This window comes from Thamnophis elegans, chromosome 16, assembly GCF_009769535.1.
Source record: "Thamnophis elegans isolate rThaEle1 chromosome 16, rThaEle1.pri, whole genome shotgun sequence".
Classification (NCBI taxonomy): domain Eukaryota; kingdom Metazoa; phylum Chordata; class Lepidosauria; order Squamata; family Colubridae; genus Thamnophis; species Thamnophis elegans.
In genome coordinates this window covers 15,519,807-15,540,466 of record NC_045556.1, presented here as the reverse complement: position 1 = coordinate 15,540,466, position 20,660 = coordinate 15,519,807, and the positions used below count along the sequence as shown (strand labels likewise).

Genomic DNA, 20,660 nt, shown 5'->3' with positions numbered 1-20,660 from the left:
AAGGTAAAGGTTCCCCTCGCATATATGTGCTAGTTGTTCCCGACTCTAGGGGGTGGTGCTCATCTTTGTTTCAAAGCCAAAGAGCCAGCGCTGTCCGAAGACATCTCTGTGGTCATGTGGCTGCCATGACTAAACACTGAAGGTGCACAGAACACTGTTATCTTCCCACTAAAGTGGCCCCTATTTTCCTACTTGCATTTTTACATGCTTTTGCACTGCTTGGTTGGCAGAAGCTGGGACAATTACAGGAGCTCACTCCGTGACACGGTGCTAGGGATTCAAACTGCCGAACTGCTGACTTTTCTGATCGACGAGCTCAGTGTCTTAGCCATTGAGTCACCATATCCCATCCAAGTTCATAAGAATACCAAAATGAAACCTTTTCTTTGGAGCTCTTCTATCAGTTTGCAATTGCTGGGAGGGGAACCACAGGAGAGATTAGAAAGCCAAAGGTTACTGAAATTATGGAAGAAAATGATCTTTCCCTTTCCCCCCTCCCTTCTTCTTTCCTTAGGGCAGCAGTTGAAGCTCTGGCAGCTTTGTTGAAATCAAGTAAGCTTTTCTACCCATCTCATTTTTTCCCCCTTACACAATGTTTCCTGGGCCGTCTGTGTAACATAGAAATGTTCTCATTTCTATAAAGCATCTCCATCTCTTCCCCTCTTTCATTCTAATTAGGATCACTCCTCAGGACACCGCAACAGGACACTGAGACTGCAGAAATGCAATGCAGAGGACATGTGATACTTTGAGCATGTCACACTATATTTACCTCACTTTAGGGTACAGTACACGAGATATTAAAAAAAGAAGAAGAAAGTTGCCAAGTTGTCAATGCCACCTCTAAAACGGGCAGCATTTATAATGTAGTTGTTTCTCAGGTCTACTGAACTGTTTTCTCCTGGATTCGGAGGACAATTTAGGGCAGGAGAAATCCTTGGGATTTAGGCAGCCTGAATGTGGGCGCTGTCACAAAATGGTGGTTGTGACTAGTCATTTGTGACAGAAGTCAGAAGAAGGTTAATTCTTGGTTCAGCTCTTTCTCTTCTGCCAAAAGGTTCTCTACTTACAAATGTCTTGTTTTTTTTCTTCTTCCAACTTAAGCACTGAGATTTATCACCCTTGTTTTATTTTGCCAGAATGCCTATAGGACATATGATGGCTCGAGGGCATTTTCGTAGGTAGGAATGATGATAAAGTAAGGAGGATGCTGTTAGAACAATTAATCTAGGGCAGGGAATTGTGTAAGCAGCAGCAATATGTTGTCTATTTGAACAGATAGAACAGATAGTTTGAATCATACTTGAATTGTAAATTCCGTGAAATGTTTTCCTTCAGCATCTTTCAATAAGGCATCTAACTTAATTCCTGGAGAATTAATTCCACAATAATCTTTAACAGTGGGAATATGTGGAGTTATTGTCCATAAATAATTGGAGGTGCAAGGCTAAAAATATTAGAATGGTTCACCTCCAAAAACCATTCCAATATTAGTTTTAGAATAATGGATTTGCTAAGAATGATTCAGCGTCTGGCCCTAGAGAAATAAAATGGAATGGGGAGTGTAGTGTAGAGTGTAGAGTGTAGAGTGTAGAGTGTAGAGTGTAGAGTGTAGAGTGTAGAGTGTAGAGTGTAGAGTATAGAGTGTAGAGTAGAGTAGAGTAGAGTAGAGTAGAGAATTCTTTATTGGCTAAGTGTGATTGGACACACAACAATTTTTTCTCCAATGCATAAGCTCTCAGGGTATCAACACTGATGTTGATGTACCCCCGTATTTGATGTACCAGACCCACTAAAAGAAAGAAGTGATGGACTTTTACAACACTACTGCCACCACTATCCCAGTGGGATCTTTGTGACTTCAAGGAGAGATGAGATGACATTTTGGAAACCAGGATATTGGCTTAACAGCTTGTATATATCTGTATTTTTCTGTGGAGGAGGAAAAGTTCCTGGTGACAGAGAAGGAAAGCTTTGGAGAATCACTGAGCATTGCTAAGTTATGGTGACACTCAGCTGCAGCCTTATTTATGCAGAGTTTAAAGTATCTACTAAATGAAAGAACAGTCCCTCACACAATCCTGCACAAAGAATGAATGTTCCTGAAGCCAGTGTTATATCATCCTGTGTCTCTTTCTCCCATCCCAAAACAACTTGGGCATTTATTACCAGAATTTAATAAAGCTTTGTATCCAATCGAAGAACACTTTTTCTCCATCAATCTTCTGGATGGTGAATCACAAGCCTATGTTGCCCTTTTCCACTCTCGCCCATGAGTGTCCCTTCCTTTTTACTGCCCCAAATCTTTGCACAGACTTTAATGAGTCAAAGGAATCAAAGAGAGAAGCAACCTAGAACTAAGGAAAATTTTCCTAACTGTGAGAGCAATTAATCAGTGAACTGCAAGGGTGGGCTTCAAAATTTTTAGCAAGGGGCTCTTTGCCTGGTTGCTGGGTGGGCATGGCCATGGAGGGTGTGGCCTAGTTGGCTTCTTGCACCATGGCTGGGGGTGTGTGTCCTCCTCAAGCTCTGGAAGCTTTCATTGAGCCTCCAGGAGGGCGAAAATGGCCTCCCCAGGCTCCAGAGGACCTGTGGAAATGGGCCCGTTTATGGCCTTCCTGAACTTCCAGTAGCCCATTTTTTACCTGCGAGCCTCCATGTGCACCCTGCACTTACCAGCATCGAAAGCAGGCTGTGTGGGAACTCCTTGGAGGGGCAGGGTGGGGTGGGCTTGGCCGGCCAGGAGTGGGATTTGTGCGTTCTCCGAACTGCACAGAATCTTAGCTAAAGGTTCTCCCAAATGTCTGCAAATCCCCAGCAGCCCTCTGAAATGACTTGGCTTCATTAATTGTGGGTACTCCATCACTAGAGGTTTATACTAAGAGATTGGACAACCATTTGCCTGAAATGGCATAGGGTCTCCTGTTTGAGCAGAGGGCTGGACTAGAAGACCTCCAAGGCTTCTTCCGACTCCATTATTCCATTAGGATTCACATGCTTCTTGTGACAGAAAAGCGATAGAAGTTGCTCTTTAAAAACCTACTGATTGAAGTTCTCAATTCACAAATAATACGACAGCATCAATCTTCAACCTATATTGAAAGGTCAGATTATTACAATGAGGAAACACCTCGATTTAGGTTTTAAATCTTAATCTGCCAAGGCTGGTGCTACCTTCACCTTTTAGAATGGAAATGAATATTAAGAAAAAAGAAATCAATGGGAACAGATTTTTTTTTTAAAAAAATCCCTTCTCTTTTGCTCACCAGCTCCAGGGATCTGACATTATTGAAGTAGCATTAAAGCAAAACCATGAGAATGGAGGTGGTTTTTTTTATTAACAGTGTTACTGAGAGAGAGAGAAAAAAAAACCCCTCCTTTTCCAGTTTTTTTGGCAAGAAATATTCCTTAAGAAGATCGTCTTCTCTGACTTTATACTTCTCTTCTTTCATATGGGCTCCAGTTGCCCTCTGTTTTATGGTCAACCTAGATAATGCACAACCTGCTTCAGTTCCTAATTTAATGCAATATATTTAGCGTCCTGGTCTAATTTTGGATTAAGTAGTTGGTGTAATGCTTTCCTCTCAGATTTCTTTTAAATAAATAAATAAACAAATAAACTTCTTACCACCAAAAGGTAGCTTTAAGGATTAAAAAAAACCGCAACATATTCCTCCATTCGCATCAGTGAAGTTTGTAGCTATTTCTCCTGTATTTGAATTTAAAAAAAATTAGGAAGAGTGTTGAATGCTACCATATCATAACACAGGGAATCTCCATGGAGACCCTGCTGATTTAATGCAAGTTTTACCTCTGCTTGGCACATAATGGGAGCTAAAATTATTGTGTGGAGGAAGCATTGTGTGTTATACTTTGATCAGGCATACATTAATGAAATTATTGCACGTGTAATAGAAAATTACAACTTTTGTTCCTTTGTTCAGTGGGTGTAGGTTATGAATATATTTCAGTTATTAAACAGCAAAGTTTCTCATTTCTATTCTTGATCAAGAAAACTAGCCAATGCATATATAGAATATATAGAATCATAGAGCTGGGAAGGACCTCAAATGTCTTCCAGTCTTATCCTCTGCTCAAATCTGTAAACCTTACCATCCTGATCAAATGATTGTCTCTTGAAAACCTTCAGTGATGGAGCATGTTAGTGTTTGAGTTCTGAGTCTTGAAAAAACATCCCTGAAAGCCTTAAGCAGGCAAAGAACAAATAGTATGTGCCAGGGTGTCTTTGTTGGTGGTGAATCCAGAGGTATTTCACGAAACGAGCACTCCACTCCTCTGCTCGCAATAGAATCCCTTATGCCGTTGGCCTTGAAATTTTGGGCTTTGGACAACTTAGAACTATGCCACCTATGGTCTGACTTCAGTGTAGTAGACAAAATTATCTGCTACAATGTCCTACCTGTCAATGACTACTTCAGCTTCAACCACAACAACGCGTGAGCACACAAGAGATACAAACTCAAAGTAAACTGCTCCAAACTCGGTTGCACAAAATACGGCTTGAGCAACAGAGTGATCAATGCCTGGAATGCTCTACCTGACTCTTTTGTTGCATCCCCAAACCCCCATAACTTTAGCCTTAAACTGTCTACTGGTGACCTCACTCCACTCCTAAGAGGTCCTTAAAGGGGGCATGCATAAGCACACCAGCGTGCCTACCCTCCCTGTCCTACTGTCCCCATTTGTTTGTACCTATCTCCTGTGTTCTTATTCATGTTTATTCTTATTCCTGTTATTTTATACATGAGTGACAAACTAACTAAATAAAGTAAATAAATGTGATAATGTGAACTCAGTTAAAGCAATTCAGGATTCACTGAGCATAGCGGGGTGATAAAGCACACATATTAATGTGAATTACATTGATTCCTGGCCAGCAAAATTGGAAAATGCCTTTTCTAGATAGTTACTAGTAGTTAGAGTAAAAAGTAGTTGGGTTTACATATTGTACAGCCTCATAATGTAACTTGTTCCATTTCCATTTCACAGACGGCTAAATTGAAGTTTAGTCAATAAAGCACAGCAGTGGGCAAACCAGGTCACTGTCTGGTTCAAATCCATGATTATTTTTAAGGCATGTTGTCCTCCTTTCATGGTTATTATGAGGACCCAGAGTGTTAAGGACAATATGCTAACATTGTAAAATACCCAGAGAGTGTTGTAAAGTATTATGGAGTAGTACATAAGTGCTATTGCTATTATAAAATAAAAATCAAATCAGGTGCAATTTTGGATGTTTCCTCAAATGCTCTTGAACAGGTTTAGCCTAATATTTTTATTTTTAAAAAAATATAAGTTGGTGGAGAAAAATGGTGTGGTAGCCTAGTGGTGAAGATGTTTGCCTCCCACTCAGAAAATTGAGAGCTCAATCCTAAGTAGTGGGAGATAGTTCTCGCCTGGGGCGCAAAGAAAAAAATAATCTGTGAATCCCATGTGGTGTCGGGAAGGGCGTCCAGCCAGTAAATGCTCCGCTCCATCCATTCATGCTCGCCCTGACTATACCCCAAATTAAGGGATTACATGGTCATAAAAAGTGATTTATAACTTGGTGGAGAATGATGGAATTTCTAAAGCCCCTTAGCCTAAGTTGTTCTGATCTGAGTTGGTTGTGTATATGTAGTTTTGTAAGCCTATTCCACTAGATGTATTGATGTAATGATGGGCATCACTTTAGATGACTTTTCAAAGAGGTAGGATAAATGTGAGTCTATTAATGGCTAGTACCACTGATGCCTGCAAATTACCTTTTGAGTGAAAGTCAGAATCTAACAGATCTCAATGACCCAGAATAAAAGAGAGCAATTGCCATTATTTTCTGGTTGTGAGCTTTCTGAATTCAGCTAGCCTGCCATGATCTAACAAAATACTGAACAAGAGATACCTGTGATCTGAACCATCATTGTTTCTCATATATTCGTATCAAGTAGCTTGTCTCTGACATTAATTGCAGTATTGCCCATTCTGGTCTATGACCATAATAAAGATTTGATTTGACTTGATTTGATTTGGAATATTTCAAGTCACGGCTCTGAAGTCCGGAATCTCAAGGCCAGTACGTGTGGCACTTTCCATGGTGCTGAAATTTTCATTTAGCCTCATTTCATGATACTAAAACATATGAAAAACGGTTGCAGGAAGTGGGTATGTCTAATCTTATGAAAAGAAGGGCTAGGGGAGACATGATAGCAGTGTTCCAATAGCTCAGGGGCTGCCACAAAGAAGAGGGAGTCAAGCTATTCTCCAAAGCACCCGAGGGCAGGACAAGAAGCAATGGGTGGAAACTAATCAAGGAGAGAAGCAACCTAGGACAAAGGAGAAATTTCCTGACAGAATTAGAAGAATTAATTAGTGGAACAACTTGCCTCCAGAAGTTGTGAATGCTCCAACAACGGAAGTTTTTAAGAAGAGACTGGACAATGATTTGTCCGAAATGGTATAGGGTTTCCTGCCTGAGCAATGGGTTGGACTAGAAGACCTCCAAGGTAACTTCCAACTCTGTTATTCTAATATTTTGCTTCTGAAAGCTATGTTAGTGTACATTCTATCACATGAGCCATCATCTTGCCAACTTTGGGGATCTCTAATGGAGTAGGATATGGTCACCTATGTAAATATTTTCCTATATTAACCTTCTCCTATTATCACTTTGTGCCTCAGATATGAGTGTTTTAAAGAAAAGGCTAATCAGGATCTATACATGGATTTTTCTGAGTTTTGATTTTTTTTTTGATGGAAAAATCAAAACAAGAGACTCTTCATTTCTGGTGTAAAGTGGCCCAGTCCAGCTCACTCATGTTATTCTCCTAGTCCCTTAGCTAATATCTCTCTTTTATTTTTCATGCTATTTCCCTGCTTATCAAATTCAATAAGAAAAAAAAACATATTTGTCTGGTTTGCCTAGGATATCACTAGGATATTTCCACTCCTATAACCGTAGCATGCAACATAACCTTGTGGAGTTTGTGCACTTTCAAAAAGTTATATTTTGCTTATTTTATATTGTAATTTGTAATGAAAGCTGCATGTACACCAGGAAGCAGAGGGTTATATAATCTTTTGTAAATTAGTGTAAATTTTTGAGTTGACATAAATAAAATTGTTCAGGAGATAGTTAAAATATTATTACTTGTTTTCCTCTCTTCCTGGGGACCTGAATCTTTTTTTTTCTTACAAACTGTATTCTTTTGGCTCCACACGGGGGTGCTCTTACCATAACTATTCCAGCTTTCCAAAAGTTTTAATCCAGTATTTATTTTTAGTGAGTAATTTGTTTATCAGCTAGTTATTTTAATCTGAGGTTGGCCATATTTATCACTGTCAACCAGGAAGCATTCCCCAGCATTAGAAACCGATTCAACTTGGAAAGTAATTAATATGTAGAAACTGATCTCAGAGCCTTTGGTTGATGGTGCCAGGAAAAAAAAGTGGACTGAGGAATCCAATTGCACTGTCTTTTTGAGGGACAAAACATACAATTTAAAGAAGCTGGACATGACAATCTATTGAATGGTTTTAAAAGAGGCTGTCATGTCAAAAATTGTCATTGTCAAAAGAAAAAAGTTGTGGGAGCTTCACCACTTGAGACTTTCAAGAAGAGATTGGACTGCCATTTGTCAGAAATGGTGTAGAGTCTCCTGCTTGAGGGGGGGGGTTGGACTAGATGACCTATAAGGCCCCTTCCAACTCTAAGGAACCTCTTGGTTGGATCCAGTGTAGACTGTTGATTACAGAATGATATATTAATATGAGAATAATTACAAAAATATTAGTAAACCCCGTGTCATATGGAAGTTGTGTTATATAATACTAAAGATTATTCCCAGGAGAAAATCTGGAAAGACTTCTATGTTGATAAAAGTTCATGGGGATAAAAAGGTTTTTCAACGTGCCACTAATCCAGAATGAGATCTGTTTGGTTCAGTTTTAGCATATTGCATGATCACAGACATTAGGATTTCTAAATCATGACTAATATGAACATTAACTCGATCACAATGATTTGTGATGATGATGAGGATGATGGCAATGACAATTTGGTATGAACCAGCCCTTCCTCACTATCTTCCTATTAATCGCTATCAATCTATCAGTATATATTTGATTATTTGTAGTATTCAAATAGTTTTGTTAGAAAGCATTATATTATAAAGGTATGCTATTATTCATATTATATTATTAGAATATGAGCAGCAGTAGTGCAGGTCTTCAAATGTATAGTTCATGTTCCATTTTATCCTTTCTCAGCCAAATTCTAATGTATGTGCATATTGAGTAGTTCATTGAGGATTGATAAGAGGATCAGCTCAAAGCTTTAACAATAACATTTTTTGTGGACATTGTTTTGTGGCATTTGTTTTTCTTCTGGAGACAACATAATGAAATTCAGCACATCAAAATGACAACTGTACGAAAGAGGGAATTGTCCCTTTGAAAAATCAAACCAAATAACAATTGACAACATTTGATCAAAACTATATTTTCTCCTGTTTTAACCCATCTCATATTTTGCTTCTATTGCAAATGCTGCTTCCTATATAAATCCTAGCTAAATAGACATTTTACAAAGGATGTAAGAAGAGTCTTATTGCATTAATCAAAAGGTGGATCCAAGCTGGTATCCTTGTTTCCATAGTGCCAATCAAATGTCTTTAAGAAATTCACATTTCGGCCATAGGCTCAATGACGTACTTCTGCTTCTTTTTCTGAGCATAGCTATTAACAGACTGATCACTTCTGTCTGAGAGAGGATACATTGCCAAACCATTGTTTGGTTTATCCAGGCTTTATTGAATAAGTAACGAATGTATGAATTTAGCCTATGTAAAGACATTGTAGTGAAAAACTATTAACAGCCCTTTTCATACATTCATCTAAACTCTCTTAAAGTCAGTAGCCTTCATGAATTCTATGAATTAGGAGCTAATTCTACAGGTTAGCTCTGTGTTTTGTGATAAAGCACTTTGCCTATTCCCACTGACACATCACTGGGAAGTAAATGCTTTGATCAAAACAAAACTGTGTGTATTTTTGCAAAGAAAATAAGAGACAGGAGATATAGTAACATTATTTGCTTGTAGATGTTTTATTAATTAGGATAATGTTGGGTAATGAAAAATCTCTTGGCAAACAACCAAGATAAGTGAGTACCAAGAATTCCATAATTTGACTCACTGCTACTCTAGATACTCTGTTTTATTGGTTAATCTAAAACTTTGGTAGGACCATTAGTAGCATTGAGCCATATATTGTGTCTTTCTTGTATCGAGTCAATCATAATCTTAGCTAGCTAATCATTGTGGGAACCAAACTGTCGCCATAACAGGCTAGGTAAAATAGCTAGGAAACAAAGAACAAAGCTATCTGAATTAAAAACCTAGTGGACATTTACCGAGGCCAGTTGGCTGACGTGCCAAAGAAACAATTCTGAGAAAAACAAGATAAGAAAGTGTTGGGATTCATTCCGGGTGTTTGCGTGCAGGGCAGCTTCTGCTGTCTGAAACACACATACACAGGGATGAAAAACATCGCACCAGAAACATCTTTCTGGCCTAACGGTCATAACTCACTATGCAGCCTCATGTAACAAGAACTATGTGAGCCAGCTACTCCCACACATGCCCTTTCTCCCCCCTTGCTGTGCTATAACTTTCTATTCCCTCTCTCCCCCTCCCAATACCATGCAGTTTGTAACCTTCTGCTCCCCCTTTGCCTCCCCTTTGCCATGATGTGATTTTCTATTGGTTTATTTGTAGAATGCTGTGAACTTTTCATTAGTTTACTTGTGCCATGTGTGATTATATATGCCTTTTGATACGCTCCTTTTTGATGATGCTGTAACTAACTTTTTCTAATAAAAAAGTATTCTGAAGAGACAGAAATTGCCATTTCACCCAAACTGCAGCCTTCGTGTTTTATTGGGAAGCAGTTTCAGGAATTGGAACCGTGAAGTGGACCACCGGTTGGGGAGACCCCTGCACCCTGCAGGCGTAGTCTCTTCAAATCATATAATGATTATGTATGTATGTCTCTCTCTCTCTCTCTCTCTCTCTCTCTCTCTCTCTCTCTCTCTCTCTCTCTCTCTCTCTCTCTCTCTCTCTCTCTCTCTCTCTCTCTCTCTCTGTGTTTGTGTGTGTGAAGCCTCTTGAATGAGCTAAGTGAAAATGAGAGGTTGGTTTTAGAATTCTTTTACAAAAAGGGAAAGAGAAATTATTCTTATTTCTTTATTTTTTTCTTTTAAAGGATGCTTCTGTAGCCCTGGGATAATGTTTGTGAGGATCACTAATCTTGGCAGTTAAAACAGCATAGCATGGCATGGCATGGCATGGCATGGCATGGCATGGCATGGCACAGAATATAATTCTTTATTGGCCAAGTGTGATTGGACACACAAAGAATTTGTCTTTGGTGCATATGATATCAGTGAACATAAAAGAAAAAATACATTCATCATGAATCATAGGGTACAATACTTAATGATAGTCACAGGGTACAAATAAGCAATCAGGAAACAATCAATATCAATATAAATCATAAGGATACAAGTAACAAAGTCACAGTCCTGCAATCATAAGGAGATGGGTGATAGGAATGATTAGAAGACTAATAGTAATACAGTCTTAGTAAATGATTTGACAGTGTTGTGGGAATTAGTTGTTTAGCAGACTGATGGCATGGGGTGAAAAACTGTCTTTGTGTCTAGTTGTGCTACTGTGCAATGCTCTATAATGTTGTTTTGGGGGTAGAAGTTGAAACTGTTTATGTCCAGGATGCGAGGGGTCTGTAGATATTTTCACAGCCCTGTTATTGATTCGTGCAGTATACAGGTCCTCCATGGAAGGAAGGTTGGTAGTAATTGTTTTTTCTGCAGTTCCAATTATCCTCTAAAGTTTGTGTCTGCCTTGTTGGGTTGCAGAGCCAAACTAGACATTTATGGAGGTACAGATGACAGTCTCAATAATTCCTCTGTAGAACCATGTCAGCAGCTCCTTGGGCAGTTTTAGCTTCCTGAGTTGGTGCAGAAAGATAATTATATCATAAGCATTGATGACTACATTTGAAGCAAACCAAGGTTTGATCAATGGAGTTTGCATACAACTTGTTCCTTCAACGATACAAGGGCTTTGCTAGTAACTGTGGGTCAGTCTGATATTGTCATTTGGAGAGACGGAGAGTAGAAGAGTAGAGGACACATACACCAGATGCCAGACAGTCTGAATGGCTGCTCCTGATTGCTATTCGAATGCCTGCGCTCACTAGTCTCTTTGATTATGCGTTTTCTGACAGCTTTTGATGAGTTTGACCTTTAACAATAATAACAACAAAAAGGGATCCTTATAAGGTCAGGATGTTTCTGTAATGCAGCTGTCTTTGTTTCAGGCCTAACTGAGCTCTCTGGTATGTTGTCAGTTAAGGCAGCTGGTGAACTTATGAACTGTGGAATTTCAGCAGGCGATTTTATGAAGATAGGTTTAGCCAAATCTACCTCGCTTTTGTCAAAAGGACTGTGCACTACAGCACAAACATGCTTTCAGTACTGCTAAATGTAGGACATTTTTGCTATTTTTTTCTATCATTACCCATTTTATAACCTTATATGCATTAAAACAGCAGTCTTGCAGCCTTGCTGACTTTCATATCATCTTTCTTTCTTTCTTTCCTTCCTTCCTTCCTTCCTTCCTTCCTTCCTTCCTTCCTTCCTTCCTTCCTTCCTTCCTTCCTTCCTTCCTTCCTTGGTTTGATTTGATTTGATTTGATTTGATTTGTATGGTCATTCATCTTAAAACACAACTCTGGGCAGCTCACAATAACATTCAAAGTATCTGCAAAGCAAACAGTTTTCTTTGTCTCTGAGTTCCATTCAAAAGCTGCCACTGTCTGCCATTAATCAGAATCATCTGGAAAGTTAACAGAATATTGCAAGTACAATTCTCTTCCCACCTCATTTACTCTCAAAAAATTAGGGAGGATCTCTACTGAGTCTCTTGCCTTACCCACTATCCAGATTCAGGTATGGTCTCTTTCATCTCCACATATGATTAAGCACATTTAGTACAACAAGCTCTCACACTGATTCTGGTCCATCAAATACAACAGACCTCTATTCTGTAAATAGCATAGAACTTAGACTTAGATACCACTTCATAGTGCTTTACAGACCTCTCTAAGCAGTTTATAGGGTCAGCCTCTTGCCCCCAATAATCTTGGCTCTCATTTTACAGACCTCAGAAGGATGGAAGGCTGAGCCAACCTTGAGCCTGGTGAGATTTGATCTGTTAAATTGCAGGCAGCTGGCAGTCAGCAGAAGTAGCCTGCAGTAGTGCACTCTAACCACTGCGCCACCGAGGCTCAAATCATTTCATAGAGCCATAAACCCAATCTCCTGAATGGTTCCTTGGCATTTGACTTTTCTCAAGCTTCTGTTGTTTCCAGGTGGACAAGTCAGCTAATTTTCCTTTCATCTTTTCAGTGAACCAAAATTTCCCCACTCATTACAGTGTCTAATAATTGAGCTGTATCCATCTGCACACGTTTCCTGTAGGTGCTCAGTCGATTTGCTCTTTGCTTACAGAGTCCAATAGTCGCCGAGCTGTACACAGAGGTTATGTTTGTCAGTTGCTCCGGTTGTATCAAGATTGGCACCATCAAGACACTTCAAATAACTACATTCTAATCCGGAGGGGTCTTTTGCTTTGTCTCAAGCATGTCACCAATGTCCGCTCTGGGAGAGAAAGTTTCCTTTTTGTTCATGGCATGGAGATGCTTTTCAGGACAACTCAGGTAAGCAAAAGTTCAGTGACCATGTTTGTCTAACATCCTGAGTTTAGCTCAGCCTTACAGATAGTTGAGCTCTGGCCTGCCAATTGTATCAGATGATTGTAGTTGAAAACCCACTTCTTATACTTGTGAATCCCTGTTGCCTTTGTGATAGCAACAGCATATATATATATATATATATATATATATATATATATATATATATATATATATATATATATATATATATATATATTTGCTTCACAGTGCTCAACCCCCTCTCTAAGGTGTTTACAGAGACAGCATCTTGCCCCCAACAATCTGGGTCCTCATTTGACCCACCTCGGAAAGGGGGAAGGCTTGAACTGGTCAGGATCGAACTGCTGGCAGTGGGCAGTGTTCACGTGCAATACTGCATTCTAAGCACTGTACCACCACAGCTCTTGAAAGGCGGGCAGGCAGGCAGGCAGGCAGGCAGGCAGGTGATAGGTGGAGATGGATGGATGATAGATAGGTAGGTAGGTAGGTAAATAGATAGGTAGGTAGGTAGGTAGGTAGGTAGGTAGATAAATAGCAGGCAGGCAGGCAGGGTCAACCTTGATTTAGTGAGATTCTATCTGCCAAATTGCAGGTAGCCGGCTGTCAGCAGAAGTAGCCTGCAGTACTGCACTCTAAGCATTGCTAACCATTAGAGCAGAGGTGGCGCAGTGGTTAAATGCAGCACTGCAGGCTACTTCAGCTGATTGCAGTTCTGCAGTTCGGCTGTTCAAATCTCACCGGCTCAGGTTTGACTCAGCCTTCCATCCTTCTGAGGTGGGTAAAATGAGGACCCAGATTGTTGTTGGGGGCAATATGCTGACTCTGTAAACTGCTTAGAGAGGGCTGAAAGCCCTATGAAGCGGTATATAAGTCTAACTGCTATTGCTATTGCTATTGTGCCACCACGACTCTTCTTGAGCTTGTCTCCTGCTTGCCCTGAGTTTATTTTCACCTTAACATATCAGGACACCATTTTTTCCTCTTAGGTTGAAGCCAACACTGTGGGGAATAGGTAAACTGTCCTCTTTCCCCTTAATGACCCACAGTTAATCCTCCTCCCTATGTTTTCATAGATGGTGAAAGCAGTGGAAAAGTAGAGAATCTTGCTTGAAGAATAAAGGAGAATATTTGTAGCTCAGGGTTGAAATAAGGGATCCTTGGTGCTCTCTGAGCTTGTTGTTTTCTTACAGATGTTTCATTATCCAAACTAGGTAACATCATCACTACTAGTCAGTGCTAGCACTGATGGTATTAACTAGTTAGGGTAATGAAATGTCTGCAAGAAAGCAAGAAAGCTCAGAGACCACCAAGGATCCCTCAATCTTACTTGAATTGTTTGGGGTTAATAGGGGGATCCTTGGTGCCCTTTGATCCCCTCAGTTCAACTCTTAGCTACCAATATTGTCTGCTATTGGTTAATGGCTGCTTCAAGAGATTGTCCCTGTGACAGGTCAATAACAGGTAGCAGAACCCAAAATTAGATTCAGTTTGAAAGATGGACCACATTTAGGTAAACTAACTGAAATTAAAACATTTGACTTACACTGTGGTTTAAATTCTCTGCCTTAATGATACATTGATCTATAATATATATTCAGTCAATATTCCAAGACACATGATATGTCTTTAATGAGTTAGGACTTTGTAGTTGCCAAGGCATTCCATACCATTTGTCTTCTTTAGACTTGGTCCATAATGGCCACTTACAAATTGTCCCAAGGATGAAATACATTACTTAAAAACAGACATACCCCGTGGATAATGTAGTGTAATTATTGGGTAATGATTTTGCATATGCATTTTTTTCATTTAAATAGAAATACCAAATTTGGACTGTTATCAAAAGAAACTCATAGCCAAGGGGGAAATATTGATATTTATATTTCTTGTGCTTACAGGTTTTTTTTTAATCTTTATAGTAGACTTGGATTAGGTAGTCTTAGTCTTGAGAAATCACCCTCAAACTGAAAGTTCAAAAGTCTTTGAAAGAGAGATCTGTCTCCCATAAAGTATAAACACTCTAATTTATTCCCAACACCCCTTGTCTTTTGGAAATTGTGGATATAAATTAACATAAAGTATAACTTGAGTAGAGAAATTACATATTTGTAGACAGCTATGTCTTGCAGGCTGAGTCTTATTTTCTTTATTAACTAATCTAGTTTTAAGGGAGAAGTTAAAGGAATATTCCCCAAATCGTGTAACATTTCCTCTTAGAATTATGGATAAATAATTCATTCAATCTTTTCTATCTCAGTTCTGCATCTGTAAGCATTTTGTTTGAAGTGTGAATGTCACATTTATTTCGGCATTGGATTTTTTTAAAAATCAAATGTCCATTTTGTATGCAATGTCCTTAAACTTCTGTAGTCTCCTCTGCAGCTTTCCTTAATAGATACACACACTGCACCACCAAATTCAGAGAAGTGAAAAGTGTTAACTGTTCTGAAAGACATAAATTGTCCAAGACATACAAGTGAAATTTGTTTGCTCAAAAATGCAAAGCAAGCAAAATTCTCCCATCTCCCTTTAGAAATAGAGAGAGGTTTTCAAATATGTATTTGACCCTAGAGCCTTTTGTTAATCTTAAAATATTTAATCCTGTTAAGGATTTTGCATCCTGGGCTATTTTGGATTGGTGTATAAAGCAATAGGCACAACCTTAGTTGGTCACGCTAGCAAGTTGCATCTTTATGATATTGGTTCCATTTCACAAACAAACTGAGTTAATCCCAAGCTCTAAAACTGGAAAAGAAAATCTGCGTGAAGGGGATCCTGAAATGATAGTTACGATTTTAAGATAAGGACCTGCTCAGCACTTCCAACAAATTTAAAATATTTTTATCCCAAGAGCCAAATGACCTCTATCGTCAGAACATTTTTTAAAACCATTTTAAAAGTGTAGCATTTTGTAGTGTTGGAAATTTTGCTGCTAGCTCACACACTGTGGTCTCCAGAGAGAATAAAAGCGAATGCCCCAGCGATCATATATCTTTTTTGCTAAGCTGTGGGATGACTATCTACATAAGAATGTGATTGGTTTTTCATCCCATTTGTTTTGAGCAGAAAAACTGTCAATCCCCTCTGGAATAAAGACAACTTCTGCAAAGTGAATACATCACAGCCCTAAGCATCTATTTATCAACAAATAAGCCAGTAGAACAATTTTGCTGCTTGTGCTCCTGAAAACAGCACACATGGCCTTCAGATCCCCTCTAACAATGGCCGCCAAGTCGTAACTGTTAATTTGATAGGAAAAAAGTGGTTATTAAACACATGGGAAATAATCACATTTACTATAATTAATTTAACAGAATAGGTCCCTTGCATTCTTGGTCGGTGGAGCTATCTGAGCCAGGGAGAAAATGGTAATCTGAATGTTCATTTTTGGCTCTTGTTTAGGGCAGCCTGTTCAGCAAGAATCTGGACCCTATTGTCAATACAGTGACACAGATCCTCAGGAAAACCTATCCAAAGATGCCCTTTCCTTCAGCTGCAATTAGCAGCTCCTATTCTTTCCCCATTCCTGGGAAAACAGAATCTTCACTTCCCAGACCCGAAGGTAAGTTGTTTCAAAGTCCCAAGTAGGAAAAAAAAGGAAAGGATGGGATTCCCTCTGTCTCCAGTATTCAGGTTGTGAGGGTTGATCTGCTTTGTAGTGCAAAATATGCACTCATGCACCACAAAGAGATAGAAGCCCGCTTAGAGTGATGTAGATGTTTTGCAGAAGGATAAATCAGCACAGGAGGCAGAATATCTTCCATAAGAAGAATATGCCAGACAAGGCAAATAAATGAGATGTCCTTGGTGCTCTCCAAGTTTGGTTGCTTTTGTTCTGACCTAGGCTTCCCAAAAGCACAAAGCCAACTCCTCATTCCGATAAAACCCCTTTTATTTAGTTTAAAGTGAATTCCTCTCCAACAATGTTCCAGCCAACAGTCTTTCAAGAGATTTCACTACAGACCTTTATCAGGCTTGGAGAGCTGCCAGGCCGATATCTTCCAAACCCCCCTCTGTAGCAAATAATACTTGGCAAGAAGTCAGGAACAGATCTTCACCCTAATGAATTGAACTAATTGTCTCCTGCAAACTCCGCTCCACTTTCACTCCCTTTATTCTCACCATCCACCTGTGGCTTTACTCCCGAGTCAACCCTTGTTTCTTTGCTGTTCCCTTCTCCTGGCAGCTCTGCATATGCACACACTTGGAACAGGCTCCAGCTGTTCTTCTGCACCACTGATCTCCAACTCTGAAGGCAGCTAAAAACTGTCAGACGGCCCTGGCCCCCTCTCTGTCTCTGACGCACAGCCCTCATCCGAGTCTTTCCCAGACTCCAGGACTGTCCCATGTTCCTCCCCAACCTCCCCACTGTCTGAGTCTGCCACCAGATCCACTGGCCGCTGCTAGGCCACAACAGTGATTCATTGCCAAACTAGGTAACAACATCAGTGCACTGATGGTCTTAGGTAAAGAAATGTCTGCAGGAAAACAAGCAAGCTCAGACCCCTAATTTCATCCCTGAACTAAGCAAATATTCTCCTTTATCAGTAAGGCCAATAAAGATGCTTGCTGATGGAGAAGCAGGATGGGGATGGAGGTGGGAGAGAAAATTAAAATTCCAACCAAGAAGGGAAGATGGAATGAAGTAATTAAGTCATTTTTGGAACTGCAAAAATGTGCATGTTAGTTTGCAAGAGTTTTATTAATTTGACGATAGTATTGTCTTGAGAGATGATTTTCCCTCATGACCAGTATGGCTGCTGTTTGGAAGGAGGGGAAGAACTCTGAGATTTAAGAAATTCACACAGCATGATGTGCAGAACATAGTTTGGCAGGATGGTGGAAGCTCCAAATCATAAACCAAGACAAAAACATGCAAGATCAGTAATAACTTCCTGCAATTATGTCATCTGAATAAAAGATTTTTTAAAAATAGTGGAGCAGATAGCAAATTCTATTTAAGATGAATGCAAATTGCCCTCAAGTGTCTGTGATTTTGGCTTGACGTCTTGCTTTGCATATTGCTTTTTTACACACACACCCCACCATTACAAATGCATAGCTATATTGTTTCCCTTTTGATGAGACTTATTTTTGTGTTGTGGATGCTACAAGCTCCTGAGTCCATGCGGGAAAGAGCTCACTTCTTTGGACAGTTTGATTGTTGACTTCTTGGCTTAATTGTCTTTTCTTTGCAGATTATTTTGATGAAGATACTGAGGAAGAGATTGAGAAAGACTGTGATAATGAAGACCCTGAAAATAAGGAGGAAGTAAGTAACCTTGTTTTGTAGCAAGCTGCCATGGGTTTGGTAGCCAAGCCTTAATTCATTACACTTTTAATAGATGAGAGAAAATATCAGCAGGGATTTTTTTTTGTCCTTTCTGAATGTCTGCCAGATATTCTATGAGATCCAAAGCCCCAATCAGCCATAAAACTGCCTTGCTAAGCAAGATTCAGACCAGGCCAAAGTCTGAAGGAACATTATAATAACCGCTATATTTACAATAAGTTGGTTTTAAGTCTGGACTCTTGTCTGGATGGGAGAAAACCAGGATCTAAGCATATATTACTTCAAAACCCATGGTGGAACAAAAGTGGGATATTGTAGGTGTTGAAATAGTTAAGGTCATAATCTTGCTATTTATGAAAAGAAATCTTATTTTGCTATAGAAATATCTAGACTTGTGTTGGAAATAATGTTGAACTAGAGGTCCCGATGGTTGACCTTTGGATGTCTGCAAGGCTAACTTTCCAACCAGTAGGTATCTGTTTTATGGTTATCTTCTTATTCTTCATAATTGTGGATAGATGTGACCCACTGTTATTATCGAAAATTCCCTCTAATGAGTCCAAATACATGATGAAATGTTTATATATTTCTTTCTTCCTCCCCTTCTCCCTCAAAAGAGTTTATTTAAGTGCAGTTCAAGAATTGGGGCCTCCAAATGTTGGGGAATACATCTAGCAATCTCAAGAAGTATGGCCCATAGTCTAGGGAGCTTCAGAAATATCCCATGACATTCATTCAGAAATATCCCATGACATCCCTTACCTATTGTACTGCTTAGAGTTATGGTGATAGTACATGGAATATAATGGGAGAAGGCTTCAGACAAGACTGTGGGTGAAGATGAAACCAAGGAGGAGTTTCTTCCCTACTTTTCATTCTTATTTTGAAAGGATGATGATCTGGAGAAGGATATTAACAAGCTCCTATCAAGGCCAGAGCTCGACCGACCTGAATCTGAACTGAATCAGTATATGGTCATGTGTCCTGAACTTCAATATAACATTCAGGTGAGATCCTTCTTGGGTTTTGACTTTCCAGTCCATCCAGAAAGCTGCTGTATGCAATGATCCATAATGGTTGGTTGTCTGTTTTCCTCCAATTTCAAGGAAAATGAATTGGAGCCTAATGAACTGAATTCTATGGACATCCCTGGCACCTTGACCAGTTCCTGCCTCCGTGTCATTCCATGTGCTTCTTCCCTGAAGTGCCAGTGCAAATGTAGAGAAGGGGACCAAAGTACAGAAGAAGAAAAGCAGATCCAGAAGACTTTAGAGAGGCCAGTACACAGAGAGGAAAGAAAGCAGAAACCTCAAGAACCTGAAAAAAGGACTTTGGATGAATCAGAATCTTTGGCGACTTCTTTCAGAAAAGGCACAATCTCCAGTAAGGGTCATAGAGCCCAAGAAAGATTATGGAACAGGCAGACGTCCCAGTTCCAACCTATGAATTCCTGTGCACCTGGCTGCCAGGTGGGAACAGAAGCTTCTGAAGTGGTCACAAAGCTTTTGGAGAGGCATCCTGGGAACATCCCTTTCCACAAACCTGGGTTATTTATGTCAAGGGCTAACCGTACCCGGTCCATTCCAGACTACAGAGTATTGGCATTCCCAGATCTCTGGGGTCATCAACCTCCTCCTTACAGCCAGCCTTTACAGCAAAGGAGATGTGGCATCCAAAAGTAAGTTTCTCTCCCTTTACACTAACCCTGTAGTGAAGATATATAGAGATAGGAAGATAGCAAGGGGTCAATGAGGGAAATGTCGAGCAACACACTCAGTAATTATATATTGAGGCAACGTCTCAATACCTTTGGGGAAGACATCTCTCCACAACCCAATAAGGAGTGCATCAGCAGGCTGTTTATGATGAGTGGAGGAAATCTAAATTGGGGGGATGGATTGAAGTGTTCAGGCATAGGACAGGATTGTCAAGTTAGGACCCCTAAATGCTGCAACGTGGCTCCCCATGTTTTATAGCAGGGGTCTTCAAACTTGGTAACTTTAAGACCTGTAGACTTCTAGTCCCAGAATTCTTCTTGCTGGCTGGGGAATTCTAGCAGTTGAAGCCTATCAGTTTTCAAGTTGCCAAGTTTGGAGACCCCTATTTTACAGGTGAGGGACATGGTGGCTCAGTGGCTAAGACATTGAGCTTGTTGATCAGAAGGTCGGCAGTTTGATAGTTCGAATCCCTAATGCCACGTAACAGAGTGAGCTCCCATTATTTGTCCCAGCTTCTGCCAACTTAGCAGTTCGACAGCATGTAAAAATGCAAGTAGAAAAAATAGGGACCACTTTTGGTGAGAAGGTAACAGTGCTCCGTGCGCCTTCGGTGTAGAGTCATGCCGGCCACATGACCACAGAGACATCTTCGGACAGCGCTGGCTCTTCGGCTTTGAAATGGAGATGAGCACCACACCCTAGAGTCGGGAATGACTAGTACATATGTGCGAGGGGAACCTTTACCTTTACTTTATTCCACAGGAACAGAGTGAAAGAAAGAGATAATCTAAAAAAGGAATCCCAACAAGAAGTTTCCTTCTGGGCATGTTCTTCAC

General features: G+C 39.9%; 1 protein-coding gene across 1 annotated transcript in view; it reads left to right on the top strand.

Moving 5' to 3' along the window:
• Window positions 1–20,660, top strand: part of AGBL1 (ATP/GTP binding protein like 1) — a 391,004-nt gene that overhangs the window by 39,362 nt on the left and 330,982 nt on the right. Inside the window, exons 6-11 of the mRNA XM_032233152.1 lie at window positions 515–552; window positions 12,590–12,798; window positions 16,216–16,375; window positions 18,012–18,085; window positions 18,997–19,143; window positions 19,213–19,784. Coding sequence (XP_032089043.1) covers window positions 515–552; window positions 12,590–12,798; window positions 16,216–16,375; window positions 18,012–18,085; window positions 18,997–19,143; window positions 19,213–19,784 — 1,200 coding nt within the window. The remainder of the gene's footprint in view (window positions 1–514; window positions 553–12,589; window positions 12,799–16,215; window positions 16,376–18,011; window positions 18,086–18,996; window positions 19,144–19,212; window positions 19,785–20,660) is intronic.